This window comes from Podarcis muralis, chromosome 12, assembly GCF_964188315.1.
Source record: "Podarcis muralis chromosome 12, rPodMur119.hap1.1, whole genome shotgun sequence".
NCBI lineage: Eukaryota > Metazoa > Chordata > Lepidosauria > Squamata > Lacertidae > Podarcis > Podarcis muralis.
The window spans coordinates 12,885,772-12,901,942 of record NC_135666.1 but is presented as its reverse complement, the minus strand read 5'-3'; the positions used below and the strand labels follow the sequence as shown (position 1 = coordinate 12,901,942).

General features: G+C 47.3%; 1 protein-coding gene across 2 annotated transcripts; it reads right to left on the bottom strand.

The window, feature by feature from the left end:
• Nucleotides 1-777: 777 nt before the first annotated feature.
• Nucleotides 778-11,206, bottom strand: HTR5A (5-hydroxytryptamine receptor 5A). 2 transcript variants are annotated; one of them, XM_028750985.2, is made up of 3 exons: nucleotides 10,380-11,206; nucleotides 7,302-8,588; nucleotides 778-1,266 (listed from the first exon to the last, which is right to left on the bottom strand). In XM_028750985.2, the coding sequence occupies exons 2-3, from the start codon at nucleotides 8,043-8,045 to the stop codon at nucleotides 934-936; spliced, it is 1,077 nt and encodes a 358-aa protein (XP_028606818.2). In that variant the 5' UTR covers nucleotides 8,046-8,588; nucleotides 10,380-11,206; the 3' UTR covers nucleotides 778-933. The 2 variants fall into 2 exon arrangements, with proteins under 2 accessions (XP_028606818.2, XP_028606819.2); XM_028750986.2 differs by lacking the exon at nucleotides 10,380-11,206 and adding an exon at nucleotides 9,854-10,371.
• Nucleotides 11,207-16,171: the final 4,965 nt, after the last annotated feature.

Here is a 16,171-nt window from a genome sequence, read left to right as displayed (position 1 = left end):
CAGGAGCAGGGAAAGGGCTGGCCTGCAGGCAGGCTTCCCTGTGCATGCCTGACCAAGCCACAGAGTGCTGGCCCACCTCTGTATTTTTATTGCAGTTTATAGTAACTTAAATTGATGGTTTCCTTGTAGATTTTTATTAAATTTGTGCTTTTTAAAAAGTTGTATACCACTTAAGAGATTTATATATTAAGCAGAGCAGTATAGAAATTGTTGGTGTTGGCATCCATCTGTCTCGAGAGACCTGGTTTTCAGTTAATCAGTAAGTTCATGATAAAGAGTGGGATGGGGAACCTCGAGTTCACGAGGTCCACCAGGCCTCAAAGTGTGACTTCAGGTGTGGGGCAGATAGAATAATAGAATTGTAGAGTTGGAAGGGACCACAGGGGTCATTTAGTCCAACCTCTAGAAATGCAGGAATCCTTTGCCCCATGTGGGGCTCGAACCCACAGCCCTGAGTTTAAATCTTGTGCTCTACTGACTGAGCCAACTCTTGAGATATTAAGTGAGGCTTGGCCAAAAAGGGCTTTGTAGGTTAATGTTTCCTCTCCAATAAAAGGGTGTGGGCATGAGAAGAAATTGGCATAGCTCATTACACATGGCATCACACATTACTTCCCAGGGGGGAGACCATTCCATGGTGCTCAGAAACGTTATCTTCCACACAACATGAGCAAGGGAAAGCAGGTAATCCCAATAATAAAATGTTGCTTCTTTGTGCTGGGAAAACACAATCTCTTCACCAAGTACGTGCTTCAAGAAAGAAGTCTGAATGCCCTGTGACAATTGAGCGTTTATTGTGATATAAACTGATCATCTGGAAAGGCCTCACGTGCCTTTAAGGAGCCCTCCCCCCCTGCTGCTATGTCTCTTTAAGTAATGTAGGGAAGGGGAAAGTTTTTAGAAAGGCCTTCCTTCTTCCTTTGCCCTCCTCGCTTACTGCTGCCTGGAGAAGAGGTTCCGGAAAGCGTTGTTGTAGTTCTTGTTGAAGGCCGTATAGATCAGAGGGTTGAAGAAAGAATTGGAATAGCCGAGCCAAAGGAAAATGCTTTTCCAGAGCGGAGGTATGTCACAGGAACAGAGGGGGTTGATGAGTTCTGTGATAAAAAAGGGGATCCAGCACAGCACAAACACCCCAATGAGGATGCCCACCATAAGGGCAGCTCTCTTCTCTTTCTGCTCCCTCCACGTGTCTCCGTCCGTCTGGAAGGTGACCGTGGCGTGCCGGGCGGTGAACACCATCTGCGGCTGCTGGGAGGCTTCCTTCACCTGCCAAAGACAAACATAATCTTCAGATGCATGTGTGTGTGTGTGTTTGTTTTGCTGGCCAGCCTGCCACCTGCCAGTTGCCAAACACAAAATCCTGTGTGCTGCATGCTAATTTGCAAGATGATGCCCAGCAGAGGTTTGCCTGGAGTTTTGCAGTGGGGTGAGAGTTCCAAGTAGGTGCGCGCACACAGCTGAACACCTCCTATGCATACCCTCAATTTGGGGGGGGGGGGAGAGCAATATCTAGTGGTCACAGCCTCAATTTGGCTTGCACTCCTGAAGCATCCACCTTTCCACCCCCCTCTTACCTAAAAAGACACCACACCTTACCTTACAGAAGGTGGTGGAGGAGGTGGGGAGCCCCCCTACAGATACCCAGAGCACCATTTTTTCCTGCTGGGGGCCCCCTTTTGCCTTGGGAGAAGAGGGAGAGCCAAACACTCAAAAGACCTCAAGTACTTTCATGGACTGCAAGAAGATCAAACCTCTCCATTCTGAAGGAAATCAACCCTGAGTGCTCACTGGAAGGACAGATCCTGAAGCTGAGGCTCCAATACTTTGGCCCCACCTCATGAGAAGAGAAGACTCCCTGCAAAAGACCCTGATGTTGGGAAAGATGGAGGGCACAAGGAGAAGGGGACGACAGAGGACAAGATGGTTGGACAGTGTTCTTGAAGCTACCAGCATGAGTTTGACCAAACTGCGGGAGGCAGTGGAAGACAGGAGTGCCTGGCATGCTCTGGTCCATGGGGTCACGAAGAGTCGGACACGACTAAACGACTAAACAACAACAACAACTTTCAGGGCAAAGGGTTGGAAGGCCACCGGCTATCCAGAGCAGTTGTCCACCTTTGACTACCTCTAGTTCACACCACAATGCAAAAGCTAACCAGCGGAGAGTTATGCAACACCCCAGTGGAATGGGGTGACTTTTTTTTGCATCAATCACTGTCACTGCTGGGAAAGGCCGGGGGCTGCAGGCAGCCCAGCTGCCCAAATGAGAAGTCCACACTCCCTGTTGACAAGATCACCTGGTCCACAGGGAGATGTTTTCTACCAAGTCAGCTCATCTAACTTAGTATTGGTGACACTGACTGGCAGAAGCTATCTGAGGGTCAGATGGGGGGTCTTAGCCCTACCTGGAGATGCCAGAGATTAAACCTCATACCCTATGTATGCAAAAGATGGGCTCTACTACTAAGATACAGATTCCCTGCCCTGGATGACTTGTGCCCTACAAAAAGAAGTGTTTAACCTGCCCCGCTCATTTGATGGACTGTACATGGATCATGGATCACTGCCTGGTCATGGCAAAGGAGCTTGAATATCTCAGAGAAGCTATGATCTATGCCATGCAGAGCCACCCAAGACAGACAGGTCATGGCTGAGAGTTTAGACTAAATGTGATCCACCTGGAGAAGGAACCGACAATCCAGTCCAGTATCCCTGCCAAGAAAGCTCCATTGACAATAACAACAGGTATATAAAAGTCGAGTGCCTGGCGTACTCTGGTCCATGGGGTCCCGAAGAGTCAGACATGACTAATCGACTAAACAACAACACTAAAGTTACATCACTGGCAGATTGTATTTTCCCCCACCTATAAGATTTCCAACATTTTATTTTTGCCCCCCAATGTATTTTTCGTATTGATACGTTATGCTGTGACCGCAGCAACCTCACGCTTTTCTATAACGTTATGCACTCCTATGCATTAGATAAACAAGCAGCATCTATGGAGAGAGGCAGTGTACTTAGCAGATCCCTTATACTGAGATTATCTCTGGTGTGACTGCAGTTGGAATACTGTGGGTCGTTCTAGTCGCCTCGCCTCAAAAAGGATATGGCAGAGTTGAGAAAAGTTCAGAAAGGAGCAACTGAAATGATCAAACGATGGAGCAGCTCCCCCTACAAAAAAAGGCTGCCACATTTGGGACCAGTTGCAGATGGGTAGCCGTGTTGGTCTGCCATAGTCAAAACAAAAAAAATTCCTTCCAGTAGCACCTTAAAGACCAACTAAGTTAGTTCTTGGTATGAGCTTTCGTGTGCATGCACACTTCTTCAGATACCATATCTGAAGAAGTGTGCATGCACACGAAAGCTCATACCAAGAACTAACTTAGTTGGTCTTTAAGGTGCTACTGGAAGGAATTTTTTTTGTTTTGACATTTGGGACCTTTCAGTTTAGAGAAAAGGCAAGAGTAGGAGGTGGTGTGTTTATGGAAGTTTATAAAATCATGAATGGGATGGAGAAAGTGGATAGGGAAAGTTTTTCTCCCTCCCTCATAACACTAGGACGTCTAATTAAGCTGAATGTCAGAAGATTCAGGGCAGATAAAAGGAAGTATCCATTCATGCAACACATAATTAAAACTAGGGAACTTGCTCCCACAGGAAGCAGTAACGGCCATCAACTTGAATGGCTTTCAAAGGGAATTAGACAAATTCATGGAGCGTAAAGCTATCCATAAGGGACGCAGGTGGTGCTGTGGGTTAAACCACAGAGCCTAGGACTTGCCGATCAGAAGGTCAGCGGTTCGAATCCCTGCGACGGGGTGAGCTCCCGTTACTCAGTCCCTGCTCCTGCCAACCTAGCAGTTCGAAAGCACGTCAAAGTGCAAGTAGATAAATAGGTACCGCTCCAGTGGGAAGGTAAACAGCATTTCCGTGCACTGCTCTGGTTCGCCAGAAGCAGCTTAGTCATGCTAGCCACATGACCCGGAAGCTGTATGCCGGCTCCTTCAGCCAATGAAGCGAGATGAGCGCCGCAACCCCAGAGTCAGTCACGACTGGACCTAATGGTCAGGGGTCCTTTTACCTTTACCTTTAAAGCTGTCTATGGCTACTAGCCATGCTGGCTAAGCTCTTGTGCTCAGGTCCTGATGAAGGTTTCCCATGGACATCTGGCCTGCCACTGGGAGAAGAGGATGCAGAACTAGATGGGGCATTGCTAGATCCAGTAGGTTCTTCTTATGTTCCTCAGCGTCCACTGATTCCCCAAAGTCTTCCCCACACCCCAATTTGTAGCTTCACCTGTTCTGTGCTTTCCATCTCTCCGGCCCCTCCACTCCTCCAAGCCTGCCTGAGTTTTCATTTTGTTTTATCCTCTGGGCAGGGAGAATGTCAAGCCTTTGTGGTGTACGATGCCTAGCACAATAAAGATGCTAATTAAATGTTAAATAGGAGCTGCAGTATAATGTGCTGCTGGCCAGCCGGGGCTGAACTTGTGAGATTAAAAAGCAGGAGGTGCCAGGTCCCAAAGGGTGGGTCACAGCTGCCTTGGTGTGGGTCGCTTCCTAAGTGCCGTGTATTGTCAAGCTGCCAAATGTAGCTGTTGGCTGCAAGATGGTACTCTGGCGTGGAAGGCTAAGGGGCCAGGGCTGCGGAGGATCAACAAATGGATTCTTAATAAAGACAAGATTCAATTGGGATGTTCTGCAGATGAACCAATTGTTAACTGGTGACTTACGGAGTTTATGCAGAGACACTGAAAGGAACCCTACATAAATGGGCTGGGTTTTAAATTTTTGGCACTAAAATGAAAGTGTTAGCTTCTGTATAGCTCAGTTAACTGCCAAGGCTCATGGGAATGAAATATTTACAGACAATATTTAGATATTGCCTTTCATTTTGGCCACATTCACACCATAGGTTTATAGCACTATGATGCCATTTTTAACAGTCATAGTTTCCTCCCCCCCCCCCCAAAAAAAAGTATTCTGGGAACTGTAGTTTGTTAAGGGTGCTATTCCCATCTCAGAGCTACTGTTCTCTCAGTGGTTTAACAATCAATCCCTCTTCATAGGGAATTATAGCTCTAGGAGTGGAATAAATTCCTTGAGCTGAAGGAATTGGTGGCAAAATTTGCAAAGGGGAAGGCATGCAAAGTGAGATGTTGATGTGCCTGGAATTGAAACTTTAAAGAGATGTAAATTTTGACATCACAATTCGCAAGATTGTTCAAAATGATTTGGGTGCTGAAACATTTTTTTTAAAAAAAAATTGCATTTGAGAAAGGTAACCAAAGATGGTTGTGTTACTTATTCTTGCAATTTAAAGTAGATGTGGCAGTTTCGAGTTTTGTGCTGTTCACTTTTTCTGCAAGACATCTGTTTTTGAAAATTGAAGTTAGCAACTGGCAGGCGGGTGAGCAAGCATTTAGCCTTGCCAAGGGCTCAGAGTAGCCTGGCACCATGCAAAGGTCCCTGGTTCAATTCCACCCATCTCCAGGTAAGTGCAGGTGCCAACTTGGATAAAATATTGTGGGGGTCCAGGTAAGCCCCACTCTGCATAACCGATCACATGAGTCAGTGCACACACACCATTTGAATGGGAATGCCCATTACCTTTGTGGGGGCCCAGCCCCCTCAAATATTTTATTGTGGGGGCCGAAGCTCTCACAGCACCTAGGAATTGGCTCTTGTGCCAGGTAGTGTTAAGAAAGACTCCAGACTGAAAACCTGGAGAGCTTCTGCCAATCAGTGTAGGCAGCACAGAGCTACACAGACCAGTGATCTGACTTAGAATCCATTTCATTTGTCTTTAAAATGTTCCCCCATTACCACATCTCTGTATCAATAAAAGCTTCTGTTGATACCTGCCTGCCTGTCTGACAACTGTTAAAGGCACACTATCCTGTCTGTAAAAAGGTAGCAATTCTAGGATTAGTCTTTTTAGCAGCTATTCCCTACCCTTGCTATTTTCTTTTTCTTTTTAAGGCTGCTTAGGTTTCTAGTCCATATGACGCCCTAAAACAAACAAACAAGATTTTCAGTGGATGCTGTGTCCTAAATAAATGAAACCAATGACTTCCGAGGATACTGACGCTTATTTTCTGCCTTACAATTTCAAATTATTTTGTATGGATAGTCTTATGGTCCCAGACCTGTGTAAAAAGAAAAGCCTTTTGTGAGCTCTCCCTTGAGTGCTTTTAGGTAATGCATCCACAAGCAAAGACAAAGGGCTTGAATTGTGTAGGTTCTCCTATGTGTGAAATGTATCTCAGTTTTCATCCTGTTGGCTTAATTAAGGGATTAATATGATATACGCATAGCAAACTCATTCTTCATGCATGGAACCTTATGAAACCAAAACTGCACACCCACACACAAGAAGGGAGGTATAAACAGGCTTCAAGAAATGGCAATGTTTGCAGAACTACAAGAAAGGTACCATATTTTGCGGGGCTGGGGGAGGACTATGCAGGAGAGGGCAAAAAGCAGCTCATTGAGAACTGAGCAAGATCAGTGGACAAGGAATGCTGGATAGTAGGTAGCAGATTGGAGAATGGAATGGAATGGAATGGAATAACAGGGCATGGCTTGTTGGCTGGCTAGAATCGTGAACAAAGCAGCACTGGTCCAGCCCCAAAGAGAAAAAGAACGAAAGCCCTGACTGATGTCAAGAACATTGTTAAGATTAAACTTAAATATCTTTAGTGGGAGATAGCCCACAGAAGCCAATATGAGTCTTTTAATACTTGACACTTTCAAGTGTTCCAAGTGCTTCATAGATATTATCTTTGCAACAACCCTGTAAAGAAAACCAGGATTAATGCCTCCTTATTTCAGATTGAGCTGGGGGGGGGGGGAGGTGATGAGAAGTAAGGCAGAGGGAACAATGACTACCTAAGGATGGCTAGGGAGTTCCTGGCTGAGATGAAATATGAGCCAAGGGCTTGTGAGCTCACACACTCAGGCAGCAGACAGCAACAGCCATTGCATAAGATAAACAAATTCAGCAACTCGCTGTTAGCCACTGTGCTCAGGGCTCAAAGTGGTTGTTAGTCAAGGCCAGCCACAGACATTTGGGTGCCCAGCACAGAGCAGCAAGCAGTGCCCCTCCCTGAGTACAGTACAGTACAGTACAGTACACAAGGCCACCAGAAAAGTCCACAAGCGCCTCTCCCCAGTACTAAAAACACAACAACAGTAATAAATTATGGACAGCCACTTCACCCTGCCTAACAGAAGGTCTGCTGTGTGAATGTGCTGCCCAATTCTAGAGCAGACAGCAGCACCTGATGAAAAACTAACCTCCAGGGCTTCAGGTGTGATAGGAGTGATGGAGTTGCTTTTCCGGGATCCAATGCGAAACTTGGCTGCCTTGTAGATTTTCCAGTAGACAAAGAGCACCACGCAGAGGGGCAGGTAAAAAGCCCCAAAGGTAGAGAAGATGGTGTAAGAAGGCTCCTGGCTGACTTGGCATTCCTCGTTGCCCTCCGAATAAGTCTCCCCCCAGCCAAAGATCACTGGAGCCAGGGAGATGATGGCCGAGAGGACCCACGTCAGAGCAATCATAATGTTGGAGATGCGCCGGCGGGTCCTCAGGGTGTACTCTAGGTGGCGAGTGATGGACCAGTAGCGGTCCAGAGCGATGGCCGTGACGTTCCAGATGCTGGCCGTGCAGCACAGCACATCGCAGGAGATCCACACCTGGCACAGGATCCGCCCCAGCCTCCAGCGCCGCCCGGACAGTTCGTGGACCAGGCTGAGAGGCATCACCAAGGCAGCCACCATCACATCCGAGATGGCCATGGACGCCACCAGGTTGTGAGGAACCCTGTGGAAAGTGCGGACACGCAATATGGTCGCCAGGACCAGCACGTTCCAGAGGAAAGTGGCAATCACCAACATGGCCAACAGAGTCAAGACGAGGACGCTAAAGATAGACAAGGGTCCACGGGCGCCAGGGTGGTCCAGGAGGGAGCTGGAGCCCGTCCAGTTGGATTCTGCTGAAGTAGTGACTGAGAAGCAGGTGAAGTTGGGGCACCAATCCATTGTGCAAGGATGGGCAGTAGAAAGTTTCAGAAGGCAAAGTGGAGTGAAATGCTTCTTCTGGTTGTAAAAGGTGGTCTCCTCGTTATCCCCCAGGTTATATAGTTAAGGAAAAACCATTGTTCATTGGGGGGGGGGGGTTGCCAGGTTTTTTATTCAATCCAGAGTTTATCAGTTAGGCTGTTGTGACTTATCCTGGCTTGTCACCTGAACTGGGATCCGTTTATGAAATCTTCATTGCCAGGAAAGGCAGTGTCAATGGCTGCTGCCTTGCATTCCTTATTGTCATTTTTTAAGTGGTATTTGTCACAGCTTTAATACTGCCTGGTTTGCATACTGCCTGGTTTGCAAACCTCCCAGAGAATATCAACTGGTGGGTGGTGATATGCTTTTAATAAGTAATGATAATAGCAATAGTATTTCAGGCTCCAGAGCTCGGTCACACTCCTGGTTTGTGAAGCATCGATCCAGCAGGTGAAGGCCCGGGATACACACTAAGGAAATATTTGTGAGAGATTCCAAATTCTGTGTCGGAGTTTGCCGCATCTGTAAATTGAACAAAGAGAACCTGCATTAAGAACGAGACACATTCCACTGGAGAATGCCAAGTCTTCTGCTTTTCTGAAGCATTTTTGCAACGTTAGAAAGTTAACACATTGGTTGCAGGAAGTTTAGGGCAAAAGAGAAAGCAAGAGATAATGCCATTGCAGTGGAGGAAGGAGAAGAAAAAAACCATTACAAATACTGTACCAACAGTTCTGACTTTGTAGCCTCCTCTTCCCTCTCCCTTCACTTCTGTCTCCTTCTTTGAGAAATCTTAGATTTAATGTCATCTATTCTTGGTCAGGTCCATGCTTTACAGAAACAGATGTATTATACAATACAGGATCCTGGTGTGCCTTTGCCACATTTGCCACGGAGAAATCAAAGCGTGCAAAAACAGAATTAAGGACCCAGTCTCCCCTCCGGGGTAGATGGCAGGGCTCTCTACACAAGCCTGTGAGCCCTGTCAATTTTAATTCAGGTGCTAAACACAGACACCACCACCTTTGACATCTTTCTGAGAATGCAATAAAAAACAACAACCCAACTTGGAAACTTCTAAAGATCAGAGCCAATGATAGCTGCGGCCATGACAATTTAGACCAGGCTGACTATACTGTCTCGCTTTCCAGTGGGCATTTGTAATGCAATTGAGCAAACGTTGCCTGTATATTGCATTACAAAGCAACCAAGACAAGTTCTGTTGGGTGTGAAAATGCACTCTTAGGGATCCCTTTTGCATCTTCCACAAAAGCAGCTGAAAGAGGATGTTGGCCACTGCTTTCGCCAAAGCACTCCACAGGGGAAGATCAGCATTTGGAACATCTGCAACAGGAGATCACCTTGTCTGCCCTGGCTGGGGATTGACAGGAGATGCCGTTTGAAACACCTGTAGGCACCAGGTTAGTGAAGACCAGGACTTTTTCCCCAGCTGGAACTCAATTCTGACACCTCTCAGGTGGGCACCATTGCCATTCTAAGAGAACAAGGTTCATGGTGAGTTCCAGCACCTCTTTTTTTCTAGAGAAATAGCACTGCCAAAGACTACCCTACATAATGCCTGTGGGATCCTGGTGTGTTTGTGTGTGATCAGACAACCGTGCCACGGGACAGAGATATGGGCTCACACAAGGGTGATTGCACAAGCACACACAAAGAACAGACCAAAAAGCAAACGGCAAGTACGGACCCTGCAAAGAACTCTGCAAACACGAGGCTTCCCCCAACCCCAGGTGTGTCCCAGCCCCACCAGCACCTGAGAGACTCACCGTGGATTGAGAGTCCCTCGCTCTCATCGAACTGGGTACCTTCCATCGGATGAAGGTATCTTGCCACTGCCACAATAATTCCGCTAAAGCTGAACGCTGTTGTGCGCCCTTGCTCTGCTCCACGGGGCTGCAGCCTTGCCGTGCAAGTCCTAAGCACGCTTCCTCGGAAGGAAGCCCCCTCGAGGGTGTTTAGGATGCCGCTGTTCACTCAGCAAGCCCCGAGGAATTCGATGGCACTTGCTGCCAGACAACAGCCTGAAGTCGGAGAGGCGCAACGAGACTTTCTTTTTTTTAAGGCAGCGTTTCCAGGAAGGTAGACCCCGCTGGATTCAACGGGGCTCGCTTCCAGGAAGGAAGACAGGGTCGTGCGAGCCTGAAAGCCACGTTGAATTCGGTAGGACCTCCCTACCGTGTGTTTTTGTGTCCACACACAGCCTAGCGCTGCAACGCGGGTCTCTCTCTGCGCCCTTCCCCCCTCGCAACGCTTTATTTGGGAAACCGCGCCCGATCCACGCGATGGCAATACCTGCGGGGCGCCTGCTCTGCGGCTCCAGCGGCTGCGCTGCAGCAGCAAAGGGAAGCCGCCCTCCTCCTCCTCCTTCTTCTCTTCCTCTGAGTCCGCTGTCTCGCTCCTAAGCCGAGGCGCGCCCATCAGCTGACGGCGCCCGCCCGGCTCCCCAAGGGCTCCTCGCGGTCAGGAGGGCGCCTGGTCCCGGGAGGGGCTCCCTTCATCCGCGCATCGCGCGCCTTTCCGCCTGCCTCCTCTCCGACCTTCCTGTTCCAGGCAGAGAGAAAAGTCTCCCCAGCCCCGCCGAAGCTCTGCGAGCGCCGTCCCTCTCCACTCCCACGGCGTTGGTTTTTCCGGGGCGGGGGAGCCTCGCAGGCGCTCGGCAGGAAGCGCCGCAACACTTTGGCCCTGGGAGCCGCCTGCTTTGCTCCAAGTAATAGCAATCTTCAGGTATCCAAAGGGCTCTCATATAGAAGATAAGCAAGCTTGTTTTCTCCTCTTCCGGAGAAACAATGGCTTCAAGTTGCGGGAAAGAAGATTCCGACTAGACATACGGGAAAACTTTCTGACAGTACAAACAGCCAGCGGTTCTCAACCTGTGGGTTCCCAGATGTTGTTGGACTACAACTCCCGCCATCCCTGAGCTCTGGCCTTGCTAGCTAGGGGTGATGGGAGTTGTAGTTCAACAACATCTGGGGACCCACAGGTTGAGAAAGGCTGAACAGTGGAACGGACTTCCTCAGGAGGTGGTGGACTGTCTCTTGGAGGTTTCTTAGCAGAGGTTGGATGGTCATCAGTCATGGATGCCTTAGTTGAGATTCCTGCATTGCAGGGGTGGACTAGATGGCTCTTGGGTCCCTTTCAACTCTACGATTCGATGATTCTAAGTCAGACTGCTCAGTATTATCTGGCCAGATGCATCTCCAAGGTTTCAGGAGAGAGAAATGTGCAGGGGTGGGGAATTTGAAACTGGGACCTTCTGCCTGCAACCCAGGTGCTCTGCCTCTCAGCTATAGCCCTTGGAGCTTACAGGCTTCCCTCCCTCTTTTTGCACACATTAAAACATATACAGTGGTACCTCAGGTTACAGACGCTTCAGGTTACAGATGCTTCAGGTTACAGACGCTTCAGGTTACAGACTTCGCTAACCCAGAAATAGTGCTTCAAGAACTTTGCTTCAGGATGAGAAGAGAAATCGTGCTCCGGCAACGCGGCGGCAGCAGGAGGCCCCATTAGCTAAAGTGGTGCTTCAGGTTAAGAACAGTTTCAGGTTAAGTATGGACCTCCGGAATGAATTAAGTACTTAACCTGAGGTACCACTGTACTCGTTGCAATACAACAAACAGTTCTGCAAACATCACCACAAAAGCAAAGAGAAATTGATGGAATGATGAAACTCCACAAAGGGGAAAGGCCTGAGAAAAATTAAGGGTGTTTGCCTGGTGCTGGAAAGAGAATGGTGTTTGGGAGAGATCTGCCACCTCCAAGAAGGGCTTCCACAAATGGGTTGCCATATCAGAAACTGCCCTCTCCCCAGTCATCACCAACTTCACTTCCACTGTTGATGGGCAGTCAGAGAAGATACAGGAAGCTGCCATTGTTCTGAGATTTTTTGGGGTTAGGCTGAATGCCCAGGCCCTCTTATAATTCTTGGAAAAGTCAGACTAGCTTCCTGGTGATGTGATAGCCTGGGTGATGGGCCATTAAGAGGAACAAGGGAAGGGGCTCTGTGAAAGACAACAAATGGGTAGGGCCCCCTCCTTCAGCTCCAAGGTCCTTGGAAGGACAAAGACAGAGTTAAGAGCAGAGAGAGCTGAGCGATGTGAACTAGAAGCTAGAGGAGAAAAGGCTGCAGGCTGGGAAGTCAGAGAGTAGAGCCATGCCTGAGTTCTGTTTGAATCCAAGGCTGCAGCTATTGGGGAAACAAAGCCCTCTGGGGGTTTGTATACACATCAGGTTGTATAAACATAAACCACATGTCCTAAAGACACCGTCATCTCTGCTGTCCCTCATTCCAAGGAAACACGAACCCCGTCTATGTCAGTACTGTCAATGCCAACTGGTGATGGTTTCCCAGTTTCAGGGAGACATTCCCAGCCCTGCCTGGAAGCAAATATGGGAGCTTCTGCATAAAAGGTGCTGAGCTACTCTCCATCCCCAAGATGATTGACATGCCAGGGCCATGAAAGCAGAGGGTCCTCCTGGGTACAAGAAAGCCAGGATTAGCTGTAAAGAAAAGCACCAGCACTTTGAACTGGGCTCACTGGCTGGATGGCTATGGAACTGCTCTGTGGTGTTTGCAGTGCGGGAGCAAGGCAATAGTAAAAAGGTAAATGGACCACTAATCATTAAGTCCAGTCTCAGACGACTCTGGGGTTGGGGCGCTCATCTCGCTTTACTCGCCGAGGGAGCCGGCATTTGTGTGCAGACAGCTTCTACGTTATGTGGCCAGCATGACTAAGCCGCTTCTGGCAAACCAGAGCAGCGCACAGAAACGCTGTTTACCTTCCGGCCGGAGCGGTACCTATTTATCTACTTGCACTTTGACGTGCTTTCGAACTGCTAGGTTGGCAGGAGCTGGGACCGAGCAACGGGAGCTCACCCCGTTGCGGGGATTCGAACCGCTGACCTTCTGATCGGCAAGCCCTAGACTCTGTGGTTTAGACCACAGCGCCACCCGCGTCCCTCAAAGGCAATAGTAGTAGGAGTAATATTAATAATATATAGGCTGCTTAACACCCAGATGGCTTCTAAGCAGTTTAGAAAACATAGAAACCAATTAATTGCACAACATGATCAACAGCACTGGCCATCAGTTCCCCATCTGGCTTTCTGGGTCAAGGCTCAGAGCTGACTGTGGAAAATGGTGAGACCATTGCCCCTGAGATGGTTGCACAAGAACTCCCAGAGGAACCTTCCAGACCACCAGAGCCTGGACTCTCACAGATCTGGAAGACCCAGATGCCTCCCACCACACATCATCAATCCAGGAATACACCAGGAGGCTATGGAATGAAGCTGGAGTGTTCATTTTTGGGCCAGAAGGTTGCCCTTTAAGGCTCTGTAGTTCTCTCAAGGTGATGGAGCTTGAAGAAGCTAGTCTGGAGACAGAGGCATAGAAGGCCTCAGTCTGCCCCCAACCTGTGTTGGAGCAAATTGGTCACTTGGAGCTGCCAGAATATGACACCTGCAAGCTTGTCCTCCAGTTGCTTGTGCTGGATTGCAGTGTCTGGATTGGCAAGCTCCTTGTTGTTCTCACACCACTCGCAGGAGCACAATGAATCAAGCAAAGTAAACCTGACAGATGCAGATTGTTTAATTTGCATAATTTATACAGGCTAGAAAAGTTCGCTCTGTAGTTTGATTTTCTAGCACATACATGACAATGGTCTTACCTTTTGAGAAAATAAATGATACGCTGCTCAGAACCTAGCTATTTTCTAAAATGCTGACTATAAGGTTTTGAAGCACAGCAATTCATATCAGGCTATGTGATGCTGTAAATGTTTTGCCCTGTGCAAGATTAATATTTGGGTTTAGGGGAGGGAAATGATGATGATGATGGGGATTGTTTTTATCAGTGCTTTGTGATTTGTTGAGTTTAGATTGCTTCAATGGTTCTGTAACATATTATAAACACATTTGATAAAACAAACAATCCTTGAATCAAGAAGGCTGAAAAATGCAGTGAGAAATTATTGTCTGCTAGGATTTGGTAACTAAAAAGTCATACACAAGTTTTAATTTTTTAATTTTTGGTAAAGCAATGCTGTCAGAACCAACTGTGGAATCTGCCAAGGAGACAGATGGCCTTAATGACAGAAAACTGATGGCACTCTAAAACTCAATTACCATTGATTTGGGGGAGCCTTTCTTCTTAATGCCAAGATGTGGGGCTGATTTGTTTATTGCCAGGTTTTTGGCACCTTGGAGGACAACTGGCAACAGAGCCAGTAAACAATTGACATCATGGAAAATGATTAACTTGAGAAGATCAAAGGGAGAAGCAGCTATACAGGTGCTTTGATGGCCTCGTTATCAGTCGTCTTTACAATGCTTTGAACTCAGCACTTTCATGGGCCTAGTTTGACATCTATTTTATGCCATCAGAAGCTTTTCTTTTCCTCCACTTTCCTTCATAGTGAGAATTGTGTGCTTAGACTTTAGAAAGAATTTTGTAGAACTATTTCTCCAGTTGCTTCAAGTGTATTAAAATCATTACATTTCCATCCCATCCCATCCACCCCCATCCTTCCAGGAACTCACAAGGAATTTCATGGCAACCTTGTGCCATAGGTTAGGCCGAGAGAGTCCAAAGGAGAGATGACTGAAAAGCTTATTCAATACCATATGCATTGTGTATGTATCTTTTACATTGAAATGTGTATTTTTATGTGCACAAAACATGCATGGCAACATCTAGAGAAGTACATGATTTGGAGTTGCATTCCAATCTGCAAGCAAGTCAGCAAGCATAGGATTGGGTGTGTTGGTCCATTGCAAAAAAACAAACAACCAAACAAAAAACAGAGCAGGGCTGGTCCATAGGGAATCTGAAGGTTTATAAGGTAGCAGAATTGCTCTCCATCTTTGGAATGGATGTGATGACATAAAAGATGCTGGAAATATTGTTGTTTAGTCGTTTAGTCGTGTCCGACTCTTCGTGACCCCCTGGACCAGAGCACGCCAGGCCCTCCTGTCTTCCACCGCCTCCCGCAGTTTGGTCAGGCTCATGTTTGTAAGTTTGTAGCTGGAAATATTACAGGCAAGTAATTTCATGTTTTCTTTGGAGGGTGGGGGTGGTAAAAGTTATCAAAATATGTTGTCAGGTTATGAAATGTCTTATTAAACTTGATCCTGTGTTCTTCTTACAGGAATTGCTTTCACTGACTGGGAGGTAAACCCCATTTATTTCTGTAGTACAGTACTGGTTTTGTTTCATATATTATGTTTTGTGATTTTTGTTTGTTTAACAAAGGGCTGAATCCAGACTAGGTTTGTCACACTTCAGTCCCATTGAGCCTGCAATCCTATACACAACGTCCCTATACACAAAGTCTCACTCCTTCTCTGCAGGCATGTGTAGGATTGCAGTGTGAAGCATGACTAACTTAGTCGGGATGCAACCCACAGAATAGAGCATGCCACAAAGAGCAAGTCAAACTTGCTCAGTGATTGACAGAGGTTTCCAGAGAGCAAACTGACATTATGCATACTGGTAGCATTGAACATATGTATACACTCTGACGCTAGGAACAGAATTGTGGCTATGGGAGATCTAGTGCTTATATAACAAAGAGCCTTGTGGCACCTTCAAGAAGAACAGTTTCGTTGTAGAGCATTTTTTTTTAATGGCTGTGGGGAAAATGGCATTGTCTTTGCAGAAGAAAAAAGCAGAACTATTAGCAGCTTAAAATGTGGGGATGTCGTTTTCCTCCTGCTGTGTTTCAAATGGCATTTGCACTTGCTGCACACACAGAGGGGATGGGTCTGTCTTCCCCCAATGTGCATTATCTGATTTATTTCCCCATGCCGGCAACCCTTCCATCTCCCACTCCAGGAAGCTGTGATCTATACATGCATTGTCGACTGTGCATTTGGACTCTCTGTCATTGGAGTTTCTTAAGCAGAGGTTGGGTGGTCATCTGCATGGATGCTTTAGTTGAGATTCCTGCATTACAGGGGTTTAGTTGAGATTCTCTGATTCTGTGTGGAAAGGCAGTTTGAGCTGCATGCACTTCAGGTTAACTGCAGCTTGTGTTTTCCAGTGGGATGGAAGCTGGTTCAAGGCAACAGACAGGAGCATTCCT

What these genes read in the sequence shown, in the direction of transcription:
- HTR5A (XM_028750985.2), bottom strand. Translation starts at nt 8,045, where the DNA reads ATGGATTGGTGCCCCAACTTCACCTGCTTCTCAGTCACTACTTCAGCA. An exon ending in TCACACCTGAAGCCCTGGAG is followed by an intron (nt 1,267 to 7,301) that starts GTTAGTTTTTCA and finishes TGTCTTTGGCAG; the next exon opens with GTGAAGGAAGCCTCCCAGCA.